Source organism: Ranitomeya imitator, chromosome 6 (assembly GCF_032444005.1).
Source record: "Ranitomeya imitator isolate aRanImi1 chromosome 6, aRanImi1.pri, whole genome shotgun sequence".
In the NCBI taxonomy this organism is placed as follows: Eukaryota; Metazoa; Chordata; class Amphibia; order Anura; family Dendrobatidae; genus Ranitomeya; species Ranitomeya imitator.
Genome location: NC_091287.1, coordinates 240,473,970 through 240,493,491, shown reverse-complemented (window position 1 = coordinate 240,493,491; position 19,522 = coordinate 240,473,970). Strand labels below are relative to the sequence as shown.

The window sequence follows — 19,522 nt, the reverse complement described above, 5'->3', positions numbered from 1 at the left end:
ACTGACCATGGTGTTACTGTGCTCAATTGGCCTGCCAACTCTCCTGACCTGAACCCCATAGAGAATCTGTGGGATATTGTGAAGAGAAAGTTGAGAGACGCAAGACCCAACACTCTGGATGAGCTTAAGGCCGCTATTGAAGCATCCTGGGCCTCCATAACATCTCAGCAGTGTCACAGGCTGATTGCCTCCATGCCACGCCGCATTGAAGCAGTCATTTCTGCCAAAGGATTCCCGACCAAGTATTGAGTGCATAACTGAACATTATTATTTGTTGGTTTTTTTGTTTGTTATTAAAAAACACTTATTTGATTGGATGGGTGAAATATGCTAATTTATTGAGACAGGTTTTTTGGGTTATCAGGAGTTGTATGCCAAAATCATCAGTATTGAAACAATAAAAGACCTGACAAATTTCAGTTGGTGGATAATGAATCTATAATATATGAAAGTTTAATTGAAATCATTACATTATGGTAAATAATGAAATTTAACACTATATGCTAATTTTTTGAGAAGGACCTGTACACCCTGACACTGGCAAAGACAGCTCCAGTTTGGTGCAAAAGCAGTAGGAGAGAAAGTAAAAGAGCATTAATATAGAGACAACATGTCTAGAATAACTCCACCGGCTGAAAAGAGATAATCAATAAAAATAAGGGTCGGGAGCTGTGTCCTCCAATGAACGACTCGAAGAAAAGGATTTTATGGTGAGTAACACAAAAATCCATGTTTCTCCATCTCATTGGGGGACACAGGACTGTGGGATGTCCCAAAGCAGTCCCTGGGTGGGAAGAAAACCCAGCTGAATAAGCCCCTAGGCACTTACCGCCTATAGGTGTGTTACCGCTGCCTAAAGAATCCTTCCACTCAGACTTGCATCTGCAGAGGCCTGAGTATGGATGTATAGTACTTGGCAAAGGTGTGCAGACTGGACCAGGTTGCGGCCTTGCAAACCTGTTCTGCTGATGCCTGGTGCCGAAGCACCCAGGAAGCACCCACTGCTCGAGTGGAATGTGCCTTGATCCCAGCCGGGACGACCGTACCCTTGACACGATAGGCTTTCTGAATAGTTGATCGTATCCATCTGGCTAAGGTAGATTTTGAGGCTGCGAGTCCCTTCCTACGACCCTGAGGAAGAACGAACAGAACATCTGTCTGACGAAAAGATGCAGTCCTTGAAACGTACCACCTCAGAGCTCTCACGAGGTCCAACGTATGGAGAGCTTTTTCCACATGATGCGCTGGTGCTGGACAAAAGGAAGGTAAGACAATATCGTTAATGTGGAACGAGGAAACCACCTTTGGCAAGAAGGAAGGTACTGGCCTGAGCACAACTTTATCTTGATGAAACCTTAAATACGAAGCCTGGCAGGACAGGGCCGCCAGTTCTGAAACCCGCCTAATGGAGGTTATGGCCACAAAAAACACAACTTTCCAAGAGAGGTACGATAAAGAGACTTCTTGAAGAGGCTCAAAAGGAGCCTCCTGTAGTGCACTTAAGACTAGATTAAGGTCTCAAGCTTCCAGGGGGGCCCTAAAGGACTGTACCTTGTGAGAAACTCCCTGTAAAAAAGTTTTTACCTGCAGATTGATAGCTATCTTACGCTGAAAGAGCACCAACAAAGCTGATATTTGTCTTCTGAGAGTACTAGGTGCGATGCCCGAATCCAGGCCGGCCTGAAGAAATGCTAGGAATGGAGAAACTAAGTGGGGGAAGACTTAGTTTCCTGCACCATGAAAGGTAATACTTCCAGGTGTGGTGATAAATTCATGCTGAGGTGGATTTCCGGGCGCTAATCATAGTATCAGCAACTTTCTGAGAAAACCCGGCCTGCGTCAGAATCCAAGATTCAACAGCCAGACTGTCAAATGCAGAGCCTCTGAGTTCTGGTGAAATATCGGGCCTTGAGACAGAAGATCCAGATGGGTTGACAGCTGCCAAGGAGCTTTGGCGAGCAACTGCACCAGGTCTGTGCACCATGACCGACGTGGCCAATCTGGGGCCACTAGAATTGCAGGAACTCCCTCTATCTTGACCACCTTCGGGAGTAGTGCCAGAGGGAGAAACAGATATGGGATTCGAAACTGGTTCCAAGGTAGAACTAATGCATCCACCGTGATTGCCTGTGGATCTCAATACCGGGCGAAGAATTTAGGTACCTTGGCATTCAATCCTGAGGCCATTAGATCCACGTCCGGGGTTCCCCAATGCTGGGATATCTGCAAAAAAATGTCAGGATGGAAAGACCATTCCCCTGACGCAAGGCCCTGACTGCTGAGAAAGTCCGCTGCCCAATTAGGTCCAAAATGGGCCTTACTGTTCCGTCCTTTTTGGGAAAGATGAACAGGTTGGAATAAAACCCTTGAAACCTTTGCTCCCTTGGGACGGGAGAAATTACCCCGTTGATCTGAAGGGGTTCGACGGCTTTGACCAACGCTTGCGTACGGGTTTTTGAACTGGGGAGAATGGATGGAAAAAATCGGCTCGGGGTAAGATAGGAACTCTATCTTGTACCCTGAAGACACGAGGTCTCTTACCCATCTGTCGGAAACGACTGTGAGCCAAGACTGACAAAACAGGAGCAGACGACCCCCTACTCTGTTGGAAACGAGACGCGTATGCCTCCAGTCATTTGGCTGAGGACTGATGGGATATAGATCCCCTTGACCTTGGCCATTGGGACGGCATTCTTCCCGATGGGTTGGCTCTATATGAGACCGGATGGTCTCTGTCTTGGCTAGACCGACAGGGTTTGCCGCTGTGGTCCACATGGAGTTACGAAAGGGCTTAAACCTCGCCTGAAATTGGCGACGAAACGGTTGTTTAACTTTTTGTTGTGGGAGAAAATTACTCTTTCCTCCTGTGGTATCTGAAATGAGTTGATCCAACTTTTTACAAAAAAGTCGGCCGCTCTGATAGGGGAGACTTGTAAGAGATTTCTTTGAGGCAGTCTGCCCGCCAAGTTCACAACCATAGAGCCCTTCTAATGGATATTGCATTAGCAGCTGCGAATGCAGCATAATTTGCTGCATCCAAGGATGCATTGATCAGGTAACTTCCGGCTAAATCTATCTGATTTGACATTTCCGTCACATCTATCAGTAATCCTCTATCCTGAAGAACCTTGGTCAAAGATTCTGACCAGGATAAAATGGCTTTTGCTACCCAGGTCGCCGCAAAAGAGGGCGTGAGAGCTGAGCCAGAGGCCTCAAAAATAGAACGAGCTAGACTCTCTATGAGCCGATCCGTTGGATCCCTAATAGAGGAACCATTGGGCAGGGATAAGAGAGTATTAGAAGCAAACGAGAAACAGGTGGATCTACCGCAGGAGATTCCGTCCACTTTTTACGTAACTCAGGGGAAAAAGGATATCTTGCACTTAGAGCTTTTTGACCCGAGAAGCGCCTGTCTGGCCTTTCCATGTGGCGCTGGACTAGGTCCTCAAATTCAGGATTATCGGAAAAAATTTTATGAGGCCGCTTGAACATCTTAAAAGACACCTTATGACCGGAAGTCAAGGTGGCTTCGTCCTCCACTCCCAAGGTTTGACTAACGGCCTCGATGAGGCTGTCTACTGACTCCTGGTAATCAGGAGCCTCTAAATCGAGAGAACCTTCGGAGTCATAGTCCGAACCATGTTCACTCACCTCTGCAGGAAAGGGAGAACGGGACATGGAACTCCAGGATGCAGATGTACCTGTCGGACCGGGAGACGCTGTATGGGTTTGTTTCCCCCGCGTCTGCCTAGAGGGAGCGCGGCCCATGCAGGCAGGAGGTTCCTGTGAACCGGAGGATTTTTCTAAGACAGATGAACCGTCGTCCCTGGCCCCAGCCGGGATCTGGGGGGACTCGATCACCTTAGTTAAGGTCGACATAGACAGTGTCAAGGATGCGACCCATTCAGGGGGGGACACCGCAGTCTCAGATACAGGCACACTGGTCAGAGACACAGGGGAGGGCTCCTGAGCGGAATCGCAGGCCTCACAGAGACGGTTGCTTTGGGCACGCGGAAAAGCAGACCGACAGGCAACACACGTGGTATATAAAACCGTGTGAGACTTAGTCCTTCTAGACATGGTGACTCTGCTGCTGGTGCTGACAATCACACCCTCAAAAAAATAACACTGCTGAATCAAGTATTTCAGCTGTCAGGCTGGGGGGAGTAGCACTTACCCCAGTCCTGAGTCCCCGTGCCTGTGGTGAAGGCTGTCACCGGGAGAAGTGTTCGCACCATCCTTATAACACAGTGCGTTCAATTGGAGGGCGGATCCACCGCGAGGGGGGAAGGATTTTTCTGGCTGCGGCCTACTACAGGCAGAAGCCGGGGTCTAGATTTTCGCTCCTGGATCCTTCCCGGGGAGGGGGCGTGACCGCTGGAAGAAGACGTGGTAAAAAGGGGGCGGAACTTCCACCCGCAGCCTAACATGTCAAGAGCCGGGGACTTGATTAGCCGGCGCCCAGGGAAGTACCCGGGATATAGTTTCCAACAGCGCCACTGCTGCGGAACAAACCCGCGCCATCCTGGCAGAAAAAATAAATCAGAGCTGTCGGAGCCCTCCAGCCCACCACCGCCGAAAACAAGGTCAGAGGGGGGGGGGGGGGGGGGGGCTTATGTATAAGACTGTGCAGGAACCCTAACTCCGTCACCCCTTCAGGAGGTGAGGAGAGGGACCGTCTGCCTCTCAATCACCGCTGTCAGGGCATTGGTGATGAAGTGGAGGGAAAAGAATCTGGGGAAAAAACCCAGAGATGTGCCTCCTATGGACATTAAGCATAAACTGGAGCTGTCTCGGCCAGTGTCAGGGTGTATATGTCGTCGGAGGAGCTAATTTTTTTATTTTTTTTTATCTACTTAGTGTCAGCCTCCTGGCGGCAGTAGCATACACCCACAGTCCTGTGTCCCCCAATGAGACGAAGGAGAACTATCTTTGGGAAGAGAATAAAAAATTAAATTGAGTTCCAGCGAAAACCAGTGTGCCAAGCTTGCCAGCATGAATAGATTGTCCACTGCTGACAACCCCTTCTTAACTGTTCCACACCATCACATAAAAAAACAGTATTCTTGCCTCCTGGAATAGGCGCTGTTCCTCCAGTTGCATAGCTGTGTGCCCTTGGTGGTCATGTTACACTTATGTCACGTGACTGTTGCAGTAGATCAGCTGCCACTGATCACCTTCAGCATAAAGGCTGCAGCCAATCAGTGATTGCTAAGGAACACAGAATATTATGCTGAGATCACAAGATTTATATACAGTTATTTTACGATGGACTGTGGAGTTAGAAAAAAAGGAGTTGTTCACTATTGGGCAACAACTTTAAATTGTTTTATTTAAAAAATCTTAGTGATTTTATTACACCACTATCCAATTTTCTGAAAACCCTAAAAGAAAAGTCTTTGGGTTCTACTGATAAATGGCAAGTGCTCACAATCTACTTGAGTGCACAATGAAAATTCTAGGGGTTTAAAAGGAAAAACAAAAAAAAGGACCCCTGGAAACCATAAGCTTTAGATGAAAAATAACTTGACAAGAGTAGAATGTAAGCTACATCATTGTTCAGAGTCCAGTAATCATCAGTTCGAAATCAACACTGGGTCCCCTTCATTCTCAGGATCGGTGCAGGTCCCAAAAGTTAGACCCAATGGCATATGCTAAGAATGTACTAGTACTTTATAAGATGGGAAAAACGGAGTGGGATGTACAGTACAGACCAAAATTTTTGACACCTCATTTAAAGATTTTTCTGTATTTTCATGACTATGAAAATTGTACATTCACACGGAAGGCATCAAATCTATGAATTAACACATGTGGAATTATATACTTAAAGTGTGAAACAACTGAAAATATGTCTTATATTCTAGGTTTTTTAAAGTAGCCACCTTTTGCTTTGATGACTGCTTTGCACACTCATGGCATTCTCTTGATGAGCTTCAAGTGGTAGTCACCGGAAATGGTCTTCCAACAATCTTGAAGGAGTTCCCAGAGATGCTTAGCACTTGTGTCTTTTGCCTTCACTCTGCAGTCCAGCTCACCCCAAACCATCTCGATTGGGTTCAGGTCTGGTGACTGTGGAGGCCAGGTCATCTGGCGTAGTACCCCATCACTCTCCTTCTTGGTCAAATAGCCCTAACACAGCCTGGAGGTGTTTGGGGCCATTGTCCTGTTGAAAAATAAATGATGGTCCAACTAAACGCAAACCGGATGGAATAGCATGCCGCTGCAAGATGCTGTGGTAGCCATGCTGGTTCACTATGCCTTCAATTTTGAATAAATCCCCAACAGTGTCAGCAGCAAAGCACCCCCACACCACCTCCTCCATGCTTCACGGTGGGAACCAGGCATGTAGAGTCCATCCGTTCACCTTTTCTGCGTCGCACAAAGACACGGTGGTTGGAACCAAAGATCTCAAATTTGGATTCATCAGACCAAAGCACAGATTTCCACTGGTCTAATGTCCATTCCTCGTGTTCTTTAGCCCAAACAAGTCTCTTCTGCTTGTTGCCTGTCCTTAGCAGTGGTTTCCTAGCAGCCATTTTACCATAAAGGCCTGCTGCACAAAGTCTCCTCTTAACAGTTGTTGTAGAGATGAGTCTGCTGCTAGAACTCTGTGTGGCATTGACCTGGTCTCTAATCTGAGCTGCTGCTAACCTGTGAATTCTGAGGCTGGTGACTCGGATAAACATCCTCAGAAGCAGAGGTGACTCTTGGTCTTCCTTTCCTGGTGCGGTCTGCATGTGAGCCAGTTTCTTTGTAGCGCTTGATGGTTTTTGCCACTGCACTTGGTGACACTTTCAAAGTTTTCCCAATTTTTCGGACTGACTGACCTTCATTTCTTAAAGTAATGATGGCCACTTGTTTTTCTTTACTTAGCTGCTTTTTTCTTGCCATAATACAAATTCTAACAGTCTATTCAGTAGGAATATCAGCTGTGTATCCACCAGAATTCTGCACAACCCAACTAATGGTCCCGACCCCATTTATAAGGCAAGAAAATGATAATTACTTACGGGTAATTTGATTTTCCAGAACCATGACAGCGCCGCACGTGAGAGATGGCATCCGCCCCCAGGAACAGGAAACCTGTAGTAGAGATATAAGAATGGGGCGGCCCCTCTCTCCTCAGTTTGTTTCCAGAGTATGGAAGATGACCGCTTTGTTAGTACACAGTTATGTATCATATTTACATTTGTATAATCTTTCGTTAGCTTCTGTCTACACATATATTTTGCATATATACATTTACTTATATACAATAAGTTTTTTGTTTTTTTTTTGTGAATCACACAACCATCACCAAGATAGGGCGGGAATTAATGCGGCGCTGTCATGGTTCTGGAAAATCAAATTACCCGTAAGTAATCATTTTTCCCTTCACCATGACAGCGCCGCACGTGAGAGGAAGAAATAGAAGATTCCTAGGGTGGGACGACAGCAGACAACACCTTTCTCCCAAAAGACAAGTCTGATTGACCTAAGTCTAACCTATAATGTCGGAAGAAGGTAGAGGGTGATGACCATACTGCCGCTTTACAAATCTGTTCTATCGAGGCGTTAGCCCTTTCCGCCCAGGAAGTGGCTATAGCACGCGTGGAGTGAGCCGTAACACCCTGTGGGGGAACTTGACCAGAAAAAGAATACGAAAGTGAAATAGCCGTACGCAACCACCGTGCAATAGTTGCCTTTGAGGCCTTTTTTCCCCTGTTTGTCCCCTGAAAGGTGACAAAAAGGGCCGATGACTGACGCCAAGATTTTGTGGCCTCTAAGTATTGAAGGAGGCAGCGTCTGACATCGAGACAATGGAAGGTTTTCTCCCCCTGGGATTTTGGTTGGGAACAAAAAGAGGGCAGAATAATTTCCTGGTCTCTATGAAATTTAGAATTGGCCTTCGGAAGAAAGGCAGGGTCGGCTTTAATAACTACTTTGTCATCATGGAAAGTAGTGTAAGGAGGGTTCACCGACATAGCTTGTAACTCACAAGTACGGCGGGCAGACGTTAAGGCAACTAGGAGAACCGTTTTTAGAGTCAAGGATTTTATTGATATAGAATCAAGCGGTTCAAAGGGGGAAACGGTTAGAGCCTTTAAAACTAAATTTAAATCCCAGGGAGCTACCTTCGGTATTAATTTTGAGGGTCTGGAAGTAAAGGAGGCTCGAATGAACCTATAGACCCAAGGGTGGTCAGCCAGTTTATGATCAAACAGTGCACCAAGGGCAGAGACTTGCACCTTTAAGGTGCTAGTAGACAGACCTTTTTCCAACCCTTTTTGGAGAAATTCAAGGATTTCCTTTACCGGGACCTGTTGACCAGAGTTCGACAAATGTCGCCCCGAGAAATCTAGGAATTTTTGCCAGATTTTCTGGTATTTGTCTGAGGTGACTTTTTTCCTGCTAGCGAGCAATGTGGTCACCAAAGGGCTTGAGAATCCTTTTGCTAACAGAAGTCCCCTTTCAAGTTCCAGGCGGTGAGATGCAACCTGTGAACTTGGGGATGTTGAACTGGCCCTTGGTACAGGAGATCCGGGGCATCCGGAAAGATCCACGGGTCCGAGAGACATGCGCCTGAGCCACGTGAACCATGCTCTTTTCGGCCAAAAGGGAGCTATGAGGATTACTCGTGCTTTGTCTTCCCGAATTTTCCTGAGGACTGTCGGGATTAATGGTATTGGGGGGAATGCGTATGCTAGATGGAAGTTCCACCGATATAGGAACGCGTCTACCCCCTCCGGGTGTTCTCTTGGGTTCAGAGAATAGAACCTCTTCACCTTCCGATTTTGTTTTGTGGCGAACAGGTCTATGTCTGGAACGCCCCAGCTGGCACATATTTTCCCAAATACTCGCTGGTTCAGGGACCACTCCCCCTGATGCAACGTGTGACGGCTTAAGTAGTCGGCTACTTGATTCTCTGATCCTTTCAAGTATGTTCCGGTTAGTGAAAGAAGGTTGTTTTCGGCCCATATAAAAAGTTCTTTGGCCTCTGCCATAAGGGATGTTGATCTTGTGCCCCCTTGGCGGTTTATATAAGCTATCGTTGTGTTGTTGTCGGACAACACCACCACATGTCTTCCCAGAATCCTTTTTCCTATATGAAGAAGTGCTAGTCTTACCGCAGACAATTCTTTTAGATTGGAGGACGCTGTTGTCATTGGGCTCCCCCATTGACCCTGTAGGACCTGATCTCCTAAGTGTGCCCCCCAACCCCACGGACTCGCATCGGTAGTAATGACTACTGGATCTCGTACTGACCATGGCACTGCGTTGGTTAGATTTTCTGTTTTCAGCCACCACTCTAGTGAGTTTTGAACCTTTGGTGATAGAAGAATCTTCCGATTCAGATTGTATGGATTTCTTTCTTGTTCGGCTAGTATCTGCCATTGTAACTCTCGTGTGTGGCTTTGTGCCCATCGCGTTGCTGGAATTGTTGCCGTTAGGACTCCTAAGAGTGACATTGCATTCCTCAGAGAGATAGTCTGTTGTAGTTGGAATGACTGTACTCTGCTGAATAGATTGAACTTTCCTCTGTGGGAGGACACACTCCTGCTTGACTGAATCTAACACGATTCCGAGGAATTCTTGAGTTTGAGTTGGGACAAGCCTTGATTTTTTCAGGTTTATCATCCATCCTAAACTGGTCAGCACCTCCAGTACTCTTGCGGCCGCTTTTTCGCAACTTTCTTTGTTTTTTGCTATTATCAAAAAATCGTCAAAATAGGGTACCAACATTATGTCCTCTTTTCTGACGAAAGATGCTACTTCGGAAATAATTTTTGTGAATATACGGGGCGCTATGGCTACCCCAAAAGGAAGACATTGATATTGTAGATGGACAGGGGTTTCCCCCAGATTTACCACTAATCTTAGATATTGTTGGTGTTGGACAGCGATTGGCACATGGTAGTAAGCGTCTGTAAGATCGATCACCACCATGTAACAGTTTGGGTCGAGTACTTTTACTGCAGTCTTTAAAGTTTCCATCTTGAATTTGTCTATTTGAATGTAATGGTTTAGGGCCTTTAGGTTGAATATTACTCTCAGCGAGCCGTCTGGTTTTGGTGTTAGAATTAAAGTGCTGTAGAACCCTTTCCCTATCTCTTGATGGGGTACTTCTACTAACACCTCTTTTTGCATGAGGAGATAAATTTCTCTTTCTAATATGGCCTGATTTTTTCCCGCCACCTGGGTCATTTTTACACGATTTGGTGGGAGGTTGGAGAACTTGAACCTCAGACCCTCTGACAAATTTGTTATCCATTGAGAAGCCGGCAGCGCTGCCCAGTGATGGACAAACCGCCGGAGTCTTCCCCCCACCGGAATGCTGGCGTCACTGACTTTTGGGATCAGGCTTGGGGGGAGGCTTGTTGAAAAGGAATCCCCTTTCCTTTCGCTCTCTCCAGGGTCTGCCTCGACTAGACCTGTCATCTGATCGGCCGCGGGTCCCTCTATATCCACCACGAAAGGACGAACGAGAGGTATCCCATCGGCGCCTGGGAAAGGAAGGAGGTGGAAACCGCTTCTTTTTGTTTGACGCTTTCTCAAGGATCTCGTCTAGAGCTTTTCCAAAAAGGTATTGCCCTTCACAGGGTACTCCACAGAGTTTGACCTTTGATTGGAAGTCAGCTGTCCAATTTTTTAGCCATAATGTTCTCCTTCCTGAATTGAATAACGCACACACACGTGCGGCACTTCTAACCGAATCTATCGAGGCGTCTGCTAGGAATCTTGCGGCGCCTTGCAGAGAGGGTAATGCTTCCAGAAGCCTCTCTCTCGGGCATTTGTTTTTGATTTGGTCACTTAACTCCTCTAACCACTTGACCATAGCACGTGCCGTGCAAGTGGCAGCAACCCCGGGTTTAAATGACCATGTCGCTGCTTCCCAAGCCGACTTTAGAAAAGCATCTGCTTTTTTGTCGAGGGGGTCCCTTAGGGCTCCCATGTCTTCAAATGGTAACGCAACCCCTTTAGAGGTGCTAGCGATGGCTGCATCTAGTTTAGGAGCCTTATCCCACTTTTCACAGACTTCCTCATCAAAGGGGTATTTGCGTTTTAATGCCTGAGGGACGGACATCTTTTTATTAGGCTTTTTCCACTCACGTTTTATTAATTTGATTATGTTATCATGGAAGGGAAAAAACTTTCGCTTCTTCTCCTCCAAGTTACTAAACATGGTGTCTTGGATTGTCCGTGGTTCTCTAGGGGTCTCTACCCCCATAGTCGTTCTGACAAGTTTGAGCAGCTTCCCAATGTCCTCCGACTGAAAACATGGGTGGCCATACTCCTCATCTGAGGAGTCTAAATCTGAGGCATCAGAGGGGGTTAAGCCTCCCGGCTCATCCCCTGAATCTATGTCCGACCCTTGCTCACTTGTTGGGGGAGGGGGGGGGTCTCCTTTGTGTGATGTTTCAACTGTTCTTTAACTGTAGATTTAACTTCCTCCCGTATAATTGTTTTAATGTTTTACAATAGGGAAGAAGATTCCTCCGCAACTGTTCTGTCGATACAGGGCTGGCAGATCTTTTTACTGTATAGCCTAGGGAGTTTTTCTTTACATAGTGGACAGACCCTATTCTTTTGCTTGGAGGTGGCTTTCCCTTCCTATAAAACATAGTGCACAGGGTATCAGTGTGTGTAGCTTGCCTTACAAAGGCACTCACCCCTCCAGGACCCTGGGTACCGCTGCAGCTTGAGTGTCTTCCGACATTCTGGGCGCAGGCATCAGCAGCTCCGGATCTACCGCTGGTTCGGTCATCTCCGTCTGAAGAGCAGGACCAGCGACTCCTCTCTGCTGCTGTATCTTATAGAGGAGCGGTGTGCGCGCCACTGGATCAGCTTCCGCCCGGAAGTGTCCAGCACACCGGCTCCCTCGGCGTGTGACGTCACTTCCTGCGACCGGAAGTCGTCATCCTTCACTTCGGCGCCAGCGTCAGTGAAGGACACGCCCTCATATCCCCGGACCGGCCTCCTGCACAGAGCGGTCGCCGGGGAGTCCAGCGAGGGAAAGGGATGGCGCGGACCCAGCAGCCCGACACCGGACAGCACCGCACGCGATGCCGCCGACTATGGCTGGCCCCCCCGCGGACCTCGGCCTCCGGACCGGAATCATCAGAGGGAGATCCCTCCGGAGGTAGGAGCTCTGCGACAGGTGTCCACCTGCAGGAACAGGAAACTAAACTGAGGAGAGAGGGGCCGCCCCATTCTTATATCTCTGCTACAGGTTTCCTGTTCCTGGGGGCGGATGCCATCTCTCACGTGCGGCGCTGTCATGGTGAAGGGAAAATCCCACTTATTAAACCTGACAGGGCACACCTGTGAAGTGAAAACCATTCCCGGTGACTACCTCTTGAAGCTCATCAAGAGAATGCCAAGAGTGTGCAAAGCAGTCATCAAAGCAAAAAGGTGACTACTTTGAAGAACCTAGAATATAAGACATAATTTCAGTTGATTCACACTTTTTTGTTAAGTATATAATTCCACATGTGTTAATTCATAGTTTTGATGCCTTCAGTGTGAATATACAATTTTCAGTCATGAAAATATAGAAAAATCTTTAAATGAGAAGGTGTGTCCAAACTTTTGGTCTGTATTGTATATTTTTTACATTTTTTGTGTGAACACCAACAGAAAAAAGATAAAAATAATTTTTAATAAAGTAAAATTCCAATCACTTGATGGGCAAGTGAAAACAATACACAAAAAGCAGAAAGAAAGATCATTTTTTAAAAGAATATCTATAAACACTTACCAACGAGGCGAAGGACAGTAGCAATAATAATGTCTGGGACAAATTGAATAGTCAAGTTGCCCTTCTTCCGTTTCACCCACTTATCCAATATCGGCCAAAGTTCTTTACTAAGAAACAGCAAAGATTAAAGGCACTCTAAACATTATTACACCTCTCAGACTGAAAATCTCATTCAGGAGTCATGATATCATAAAAAATACATATAATTGCAGAAACTGAATATACCGTAAGTAGCCAAAGCGGTCAAGAATTTTTAAGTAAACTAGTCAATACATTTTTATATATATAAATATAGTAGTATGTCTGCTTAGACCAGTGCTTTCCAATGGCAGTCCTCAAGGCTCTCCAACAAGTCATGTTTTCAGGATTTCCTTAGTATTGCACAAGCAACAATTCCACCACCTGGCAATACTAAGGAAATCCTGAAAACATGACCAGTTGGTGGGTCTTGAGGATTGGAGTTGGGAAACACTTGTCTAGGCACTGGTTAAAAAAAAAAAAAAAATAGTGAAGTAGCCATATACAAATCAGGATGGACATGGGCAAAACAATGGGGTGAAGAGTGTCAATGCACTTCTACGGCTTCCGTCACATGCATTGCAGTCACATCGTAACTTACAAAAAAAAGGGTAATCTTATTGAGGGACAAGCTGCTATATACAGCCATACCAGTACTTCAATATGTGAGAATGCATAACTGGTAAGTTTCCCCAAAAAATGGAAAATGTGAAATACACATTTTTTTTTTTAAACCAAACACAGAAGAAAGCGGAGCACCAATACATTAAGATGTTTTTGCCAGAATTTTGGGGTAAAACACTCTGAATAAATTTTATGCAACTTGAAGTTGGGCAAACATTTTGCGACATCACATTTTTATGGCTGAGCTAGTGGGGACAAGAAAACTGGGCAGAGATGACACAGGACGGAATGCGACAAAGCCAACCCAGCAAATTCATTAGTTTCCTCCACTAACTGGAGTAACATTTCTTGAGGAGATGCAAAGCCTCAGTGAATTTGGCGTTACTTACTCCAGCACTGCCATCATCACAACTGTACAAAACACTACTGTAGTCTTCATGTATCGGGTCCAAGATGTTTTGACAAAAAAACAGGGATTTTTGTGTTACTCACCGTAAAATCCTTTTCTCCGAGTCGTTCATTGGGGGACACAGGACTGTGGGGTGTATGCTACTGCCGCCAGGAGGCTGACACTAAGTAGACACAAAAAAGTTAGCTCCTCCCCCATAGTATACACCTTGACACTGGCCCAGACAGCTCCAGTTTGGTGCACAAGCAGTAGGAGATAGAGAAAAAACAGCATTAGAGCAAGGCCAACATGTCTAGAATAGTTCTACTGTCTGAACAACCCCATTGACAATCAAAAAGATGAATAGGGAGGGAGCTGTGTCCCCCAATGAACGACACGGAGAAAAGGATTTTACGGTGAGTAACACAAAAATCCCTGTTTCTCCATCGTCTCATTGGGGGACACAGGACTGTGGGATGTCCCAAAGCAGTCCCAGGGTGGGAAGAAGACTCACTGGAATAAACCCCTAGGCACTTACCGCCTATAGGTGTGATACCGCAGCCTGAAGAATCCTCCTTCCCAAACTTGCATCAGCAGAGGCCTGAGAGTGGATATTATAATGTTTAGAGAAGGTGTGCAGGCTGGACCAAGTTGCCGCTTTGCAAACCTGTTCTGCTGATGCTTGGTGCCGAAGTGCCCAGGAAGCCCCTACCGCTTGAGTAGAGTGTGCCCTGATCCCAGCTGGGATGGCTACGCCCTTGATGCGGTAGGCCTCCTGAATGGTGGCTCGTATCCATCTGGCTAAGGTCGGCCTAGAGGCTGCGAGTCCCTTTCTATGACCCACAGGAAGAATGAACAGGACATCCGTCTGTCGAAAAGAAGCGGTCCGAGAAACGCATCTTCTCAGAGCTCTCACCAGATCCAGGGTATGGAGAGCTTTTTCCACACGGTGTGTTGGCGCGGGACAAAAAGAAGGCAAGACAATGTCCTCATTGATGTGAAATGAGGAAACTACCTTTGGCAAAAAAGAAGGTGCTGGTCTTAGCACCACCTTATCCTGATGAAATTGTAAAAACGGAGCCTGGCAGGACAAGGCCGCCAATTCCGATACCCGCCTAATGGAGGTTATAGCTACCAAGAACAAAACCTTCCAAGAAAGATACGTTAAAGAGACGTCTTGGAGGGGCTCAAATGGAGCTTCCTGAAGAGCACTCAAGACCAAGTTAAGGTCCCAAGCTTCTGGTGGAGCTCTGTAAGGGGAAACCATGTGAGACTCCCTGCAAAAAAGTTTTTACTTGCGAATTGATAGCGATCCTGCGCTGAAAAAGAACCGATAAGGCTGATATTTGCCTTCTAAGGGTACTTGGTGCGAGACCTGAGTCTAGACCAGCTTGGAGAAAAGCTAAAATATTATTAGGAATGGAGAACCGTAGAGGAGGAAGACCCTGCTTCCTGCACCATGAGAGAAAGACTTTCCAGGTGTGGTGGTAAATGCACGCCGAAACGGTCTTTCGAGCATTAATCAGTGGAAGCTACCTTTTGAGAAAAACCGGCCTGGGTCAGAATCCAGGATTCAATGGCCAGGCCGTCAAACGCAGGGCCTCTAAGTTCTGGCGGAATATCGGCCCCTGCGACAGAAGATCTGGCTGTATTGGAAGTTGCCAAGGAACCCCGGCAATCAGCTGTACCAGGTCTGCATACCATGACCTCCGAGGCCAATCTGGGGCGACTAGTATTGCTGGAACTCCCTCTGTCTTGATCTTCCTGACTACCTTTGGGAGCAGCGCCAGAGGGGGAAACAGATATGGAAGAAAAAACTGGTTCCAAGATAGGACTAGTGCGTCTATGGCGATTGTTCTTGGATCTCGATACCGTGCGACGAACCTGGGTACCTTGGCATTCAACCCGGAGGCCATTAGATCCACGTCCGGGGTTCCCCAGCGGACGCAAGACCCTGTCGGCTCAAAAAATCCACTGCCCAGTTCTCCTTGCCCGGGATGTGAACTGCCGAGATCACCGAATGGTTGTTTTCGGCCCAGCGGAGGACTTGCTCTACCTCGTGCATAGCTGACCTGCTGCGGGTGCCCCCCTGATGATTTATGTAGGCCACAGCCGTGGCATTGTCCGATTGGATCCGGACCGGGCGACCCGCCAGAAAATGGTGAAAGTGCTGCAGTGCCAGCCAAATCGCCTTTATTTCCAACAGAATGATCGGAAGAGATGATTCCCTTGGGGACCAACGTCCCTGTGCTGTGTGTTGGCGAAACACTGCTCCCCAACCGAGAAGACTGGCGTTTTTAGTGACTACCAGCCAATGGTCTGGAGGAAAGGCTTTCCCCTGCTGCAGAGAGGAACTCCTTATCCACCATATCAGGGATTGCCTGACCCGGGGTGACAGACTACACCTGAGATTGAGAGAAAAAGGACTCCTGTCCCAGGCTGTCAAAAGTGCTTGTTGAAGTGGGCGAAGATGGAATTGGGCGAATGGTACTGCTTCTATAGCAGCCACCATCCTTCCCAAGACCTTCATGCAGAACCGGATTGAGTGGGAACTCGGCTGCCGAAGAATTCTCGCTTCCTGCCGGAGGCAGAGTACTTTGTCCTGGGGGAGGACAGTCAGACCCCGAGAGGTGTCGAGGACCATCCCTAAAAAAGAAATCTTTCGAGATGGTACTAGAGATGACTTCTTTAAATTGACCAGCCACCCTAGGCGGGATAGAGTGTCCAAAGTGATGCGAACGTTCTCTTTGCATGCCCGAAAAGTTGACCCCTTGACCAAGAGGTCGTCTAAGTATGGCAGAATGACTATGCCCCGAGAGTGCAGGATGGACACAACTGTTGCCATTACCTGTGTCCTGGGAGCGGTGGCGAGCCCGAAAGGTTAACGCCGTGAATTGGAAGTGCAGTTCGCCTATGGAAAAACGTAAATATTTTTGATGTGGAAGAAATATGGGGACGTGCAGATTTGCATCTTGAATGTCTATGGAAGCTAGGAATTCTCCCTTTTCCATAGCCGCAATGACAGAGCGGAGAGACTCCATACGGAAGTGACGAGTGCTGACAAATTTGTTCAAACACTTTAGGTCCAGAATGGGTCTTACGGCCCCATCCTTCTTGGGAACTGTAAACAGATTGGAATAGAATCCTTGGAACCTTTCTTCCTTTGGAACGGGGACAATGACCCCGTTGAACTGAAGAGACTCGACTGCTTTGAATAAAGCTCGTAAGCGGGATTTTGAACTGGGAAGACTGGACGGAAAAAAACGGCCTGGAGGGAGAGTGATAAACTCTATTTTGTACCCTGAAACCACCAGTTCTCTTACCCATCTGTCGTGAACGACCGACAGCCAGGACTGATGGAACAGTAGTAGGCGACCGCCTACTCTGTTGGAAACGACATGAGGCTGCCTCCAGTCATTTAGCCGAAAACTGCGGATATCTAGATCCCCTTGATCTTGGCGGTTGGGATCGCATTCTTGCCAATGGATTGGTCCTATATGAAACCTGGTGCTCTGTGTCTTGGTTAGACCGACTTGGAGGAACTGAGCTTGGCGCTGCAGTCCACCGGGTGTTACGAAAGGATTTAAATCTTGCTTGAAATTGGCGACGAAATGGTTGTTTAATTTTTTGTTGTGGAAGAAAATTGCTCTTTCCTCCTGTGGTATCAGATATAAGCTGATCTAACTTTGCGCCAAATAGTCGGCCACTTTGATAAGGAAGAGATGTAAGGGACTTTTTTGAGGTAGAGTCCGCCCGCCAAGTTCTCAGCCATATAGCCCTTCTGATAGAAATAGCATTTGCAGCTGCCAATGCTGCACAATTTGCCGCATCCAAGGATGCATTAATCAGATAGTTTCCAGCTAAAGATATCTGATTAGACATCTCTGTCACTTCTATAGGTAACCCCCTATCCTGAAGAGCCTTAGTTACGGACTCTGACCAAGCTATCATGGCTTTGGCAACCCATGTCGCCGCAAAAGACGGTGCGAGGGCTGAACCTGAAGCCTCAAACAGACCGAGCTAGACTCTCTATGAGCCGATCAGTCGGATCCTTAGTAGCAGACCCATTGGGTCGAGACAGCAGCGTGTTAGAGGCCAAACGGGACACGGGGGGGATCCACTGAAGTGGATTCTGCACACTTTTTACGAAGCTCTGGTGCGAAAGGCTACCTTGCACCTAGGGCCTTCTGGCCTAAGAAACGTTTATCCGGTCGCTCCATGTGGCGTTGGACCAAATCCTCAAACTCAGGATGAGTAGAAAACACCTTATGAGGTTGCTTGAATTTCTTAAAAAACACCTTAATGACCTGAAGGTAAGGTGGCCACATCCTCTACTCCCAAAGTCTGGTTAACGGCCTCAATGAGACTGTCAACTGATTCCTGATAATCAGGAGCTTCTAAATCAAGAGACCGTTCTGAGTCATAGTCCGAACCGTGTTCACTCATTTCCACAGGTGAGGGAGAGCGAGAGACGGAATTCAAAGATGCTGATGCACCCGACGGACCGGGAGACGCTGTGTGGGTTCGTTTCCCCCGCGTCTGCCTAGAGGGAGCATGGCCCCTGCAGGCCGGAGGATCCTGAGAATCGGAGGATCTTTCCGAAACAGGCGGATGAATGTCCCTGACAGGGGCTTGAAGGGACTCAACCGCCTTTGTTAGTGACGCCATAGATTGCGTTAAGGATATGACCCACTCAGGGGGCGATACCGCAGTCTCAGGTACAGGCACACCTGACAGGGTAGCAGGCGGGGGTTCCTGAGAACGTTCGGAGTCGCAAGCCTCACAGAGATAGTTAATTTGCGCATGCGGAAAAGCAGACCGACAGGTAATACATGAGGTATACAGGACTGTATGAGTCTTTCTAGACATGATGACTATTGCTGCTGCTATGATCCGTACCCTTCATGAGCTACTGAGTCTAAAACAATGCCGCTGTCAGGCTGAGGGAAGCAGCACTTACCCCAGTCCTGTGTCCCCGTATGTCTTGACCCGATACTGAACCATGCTTCTGTGCAAAACCTCCCTTATGTTCCAGATTACAGGGCGGATGTGCTCCGAGAAGAAAAAGGGGGAGGAGTTACCGGCCCACGGCCCGGGAATAGGCCGAAGCAGGGGGCTTGATTTTTCTTTCCCTGAACTCTCCCAGGAAAGCTGGGTGCACGCGGCCAGAAGTAAACGAAGCCGATGGGGGCGGGACTTCCGCCCATGTCCTTGCTGAAAACTACAGGATCCATGATGCAACAGGCCGAAGGTCCAAAACCGGAAGTAGCCGATAGGGGCGGGACTTCCGCCCGTGTCCTTGCTATAGGGAGAAATCCGGAAACCAGCACCGCGCCGGGTGCAGTATGGCGCTTTGCACCAACAGAACGCGCGATGAAGCAGGAGCCCCCCCGCAGCCTCTTGACAGAGCATGAGGTCAGAGAAACGCACATATGTATACATATGCAAATATATATATATATATATATATATATATATATATATATATATATATATATATATATATATATATATATATATATATATATATATATATATACGGTGCAGGCACCCTAACTCCTCACACCCTTAGAAGGTGAGGAGAGGGACCGTCTGCCTCCTTTAAACACCGCAGACAGTGCATTGTTGATGAAGTGGAGGCTGCACGGACAAAGTATGTATGCCTGTACAACCTAGGGTTCCGTTACCTCAGGGTGGTCAGGTTTTAGTCCGGCAAACGAGGTCTCACGTTGCGGGAGAGGATACGTGGA

At 47.4% G+C, this 19,522-nt stretch overlaps 1 protein-coding gene across 2 annotated transcripts in view; it reads right to left on the bottom strand.

Annotated features, from left to right (window-relative positions):
- ICE1 (interactor of little elongation complex ELL subunit 1) overlaps positions 1-19,522 on the bottom strand; it is a 132,068-nt gene that overhangs the window by 7,491 nt on the left and 105,055 nt on the right. For both annotated transcript variants that reach the window (XM_069730515.1, XM_069730516.1), the window contains one exon: positions 12,743-12,849. In XM_069730515.1, the coding sequence (XP_069586616.1) occupies positions 12,743-12,849 (107 nt within the window). The remainder of the gene's footprint in view (positions 1-12,742; positions 12,850-19,522) is intronic.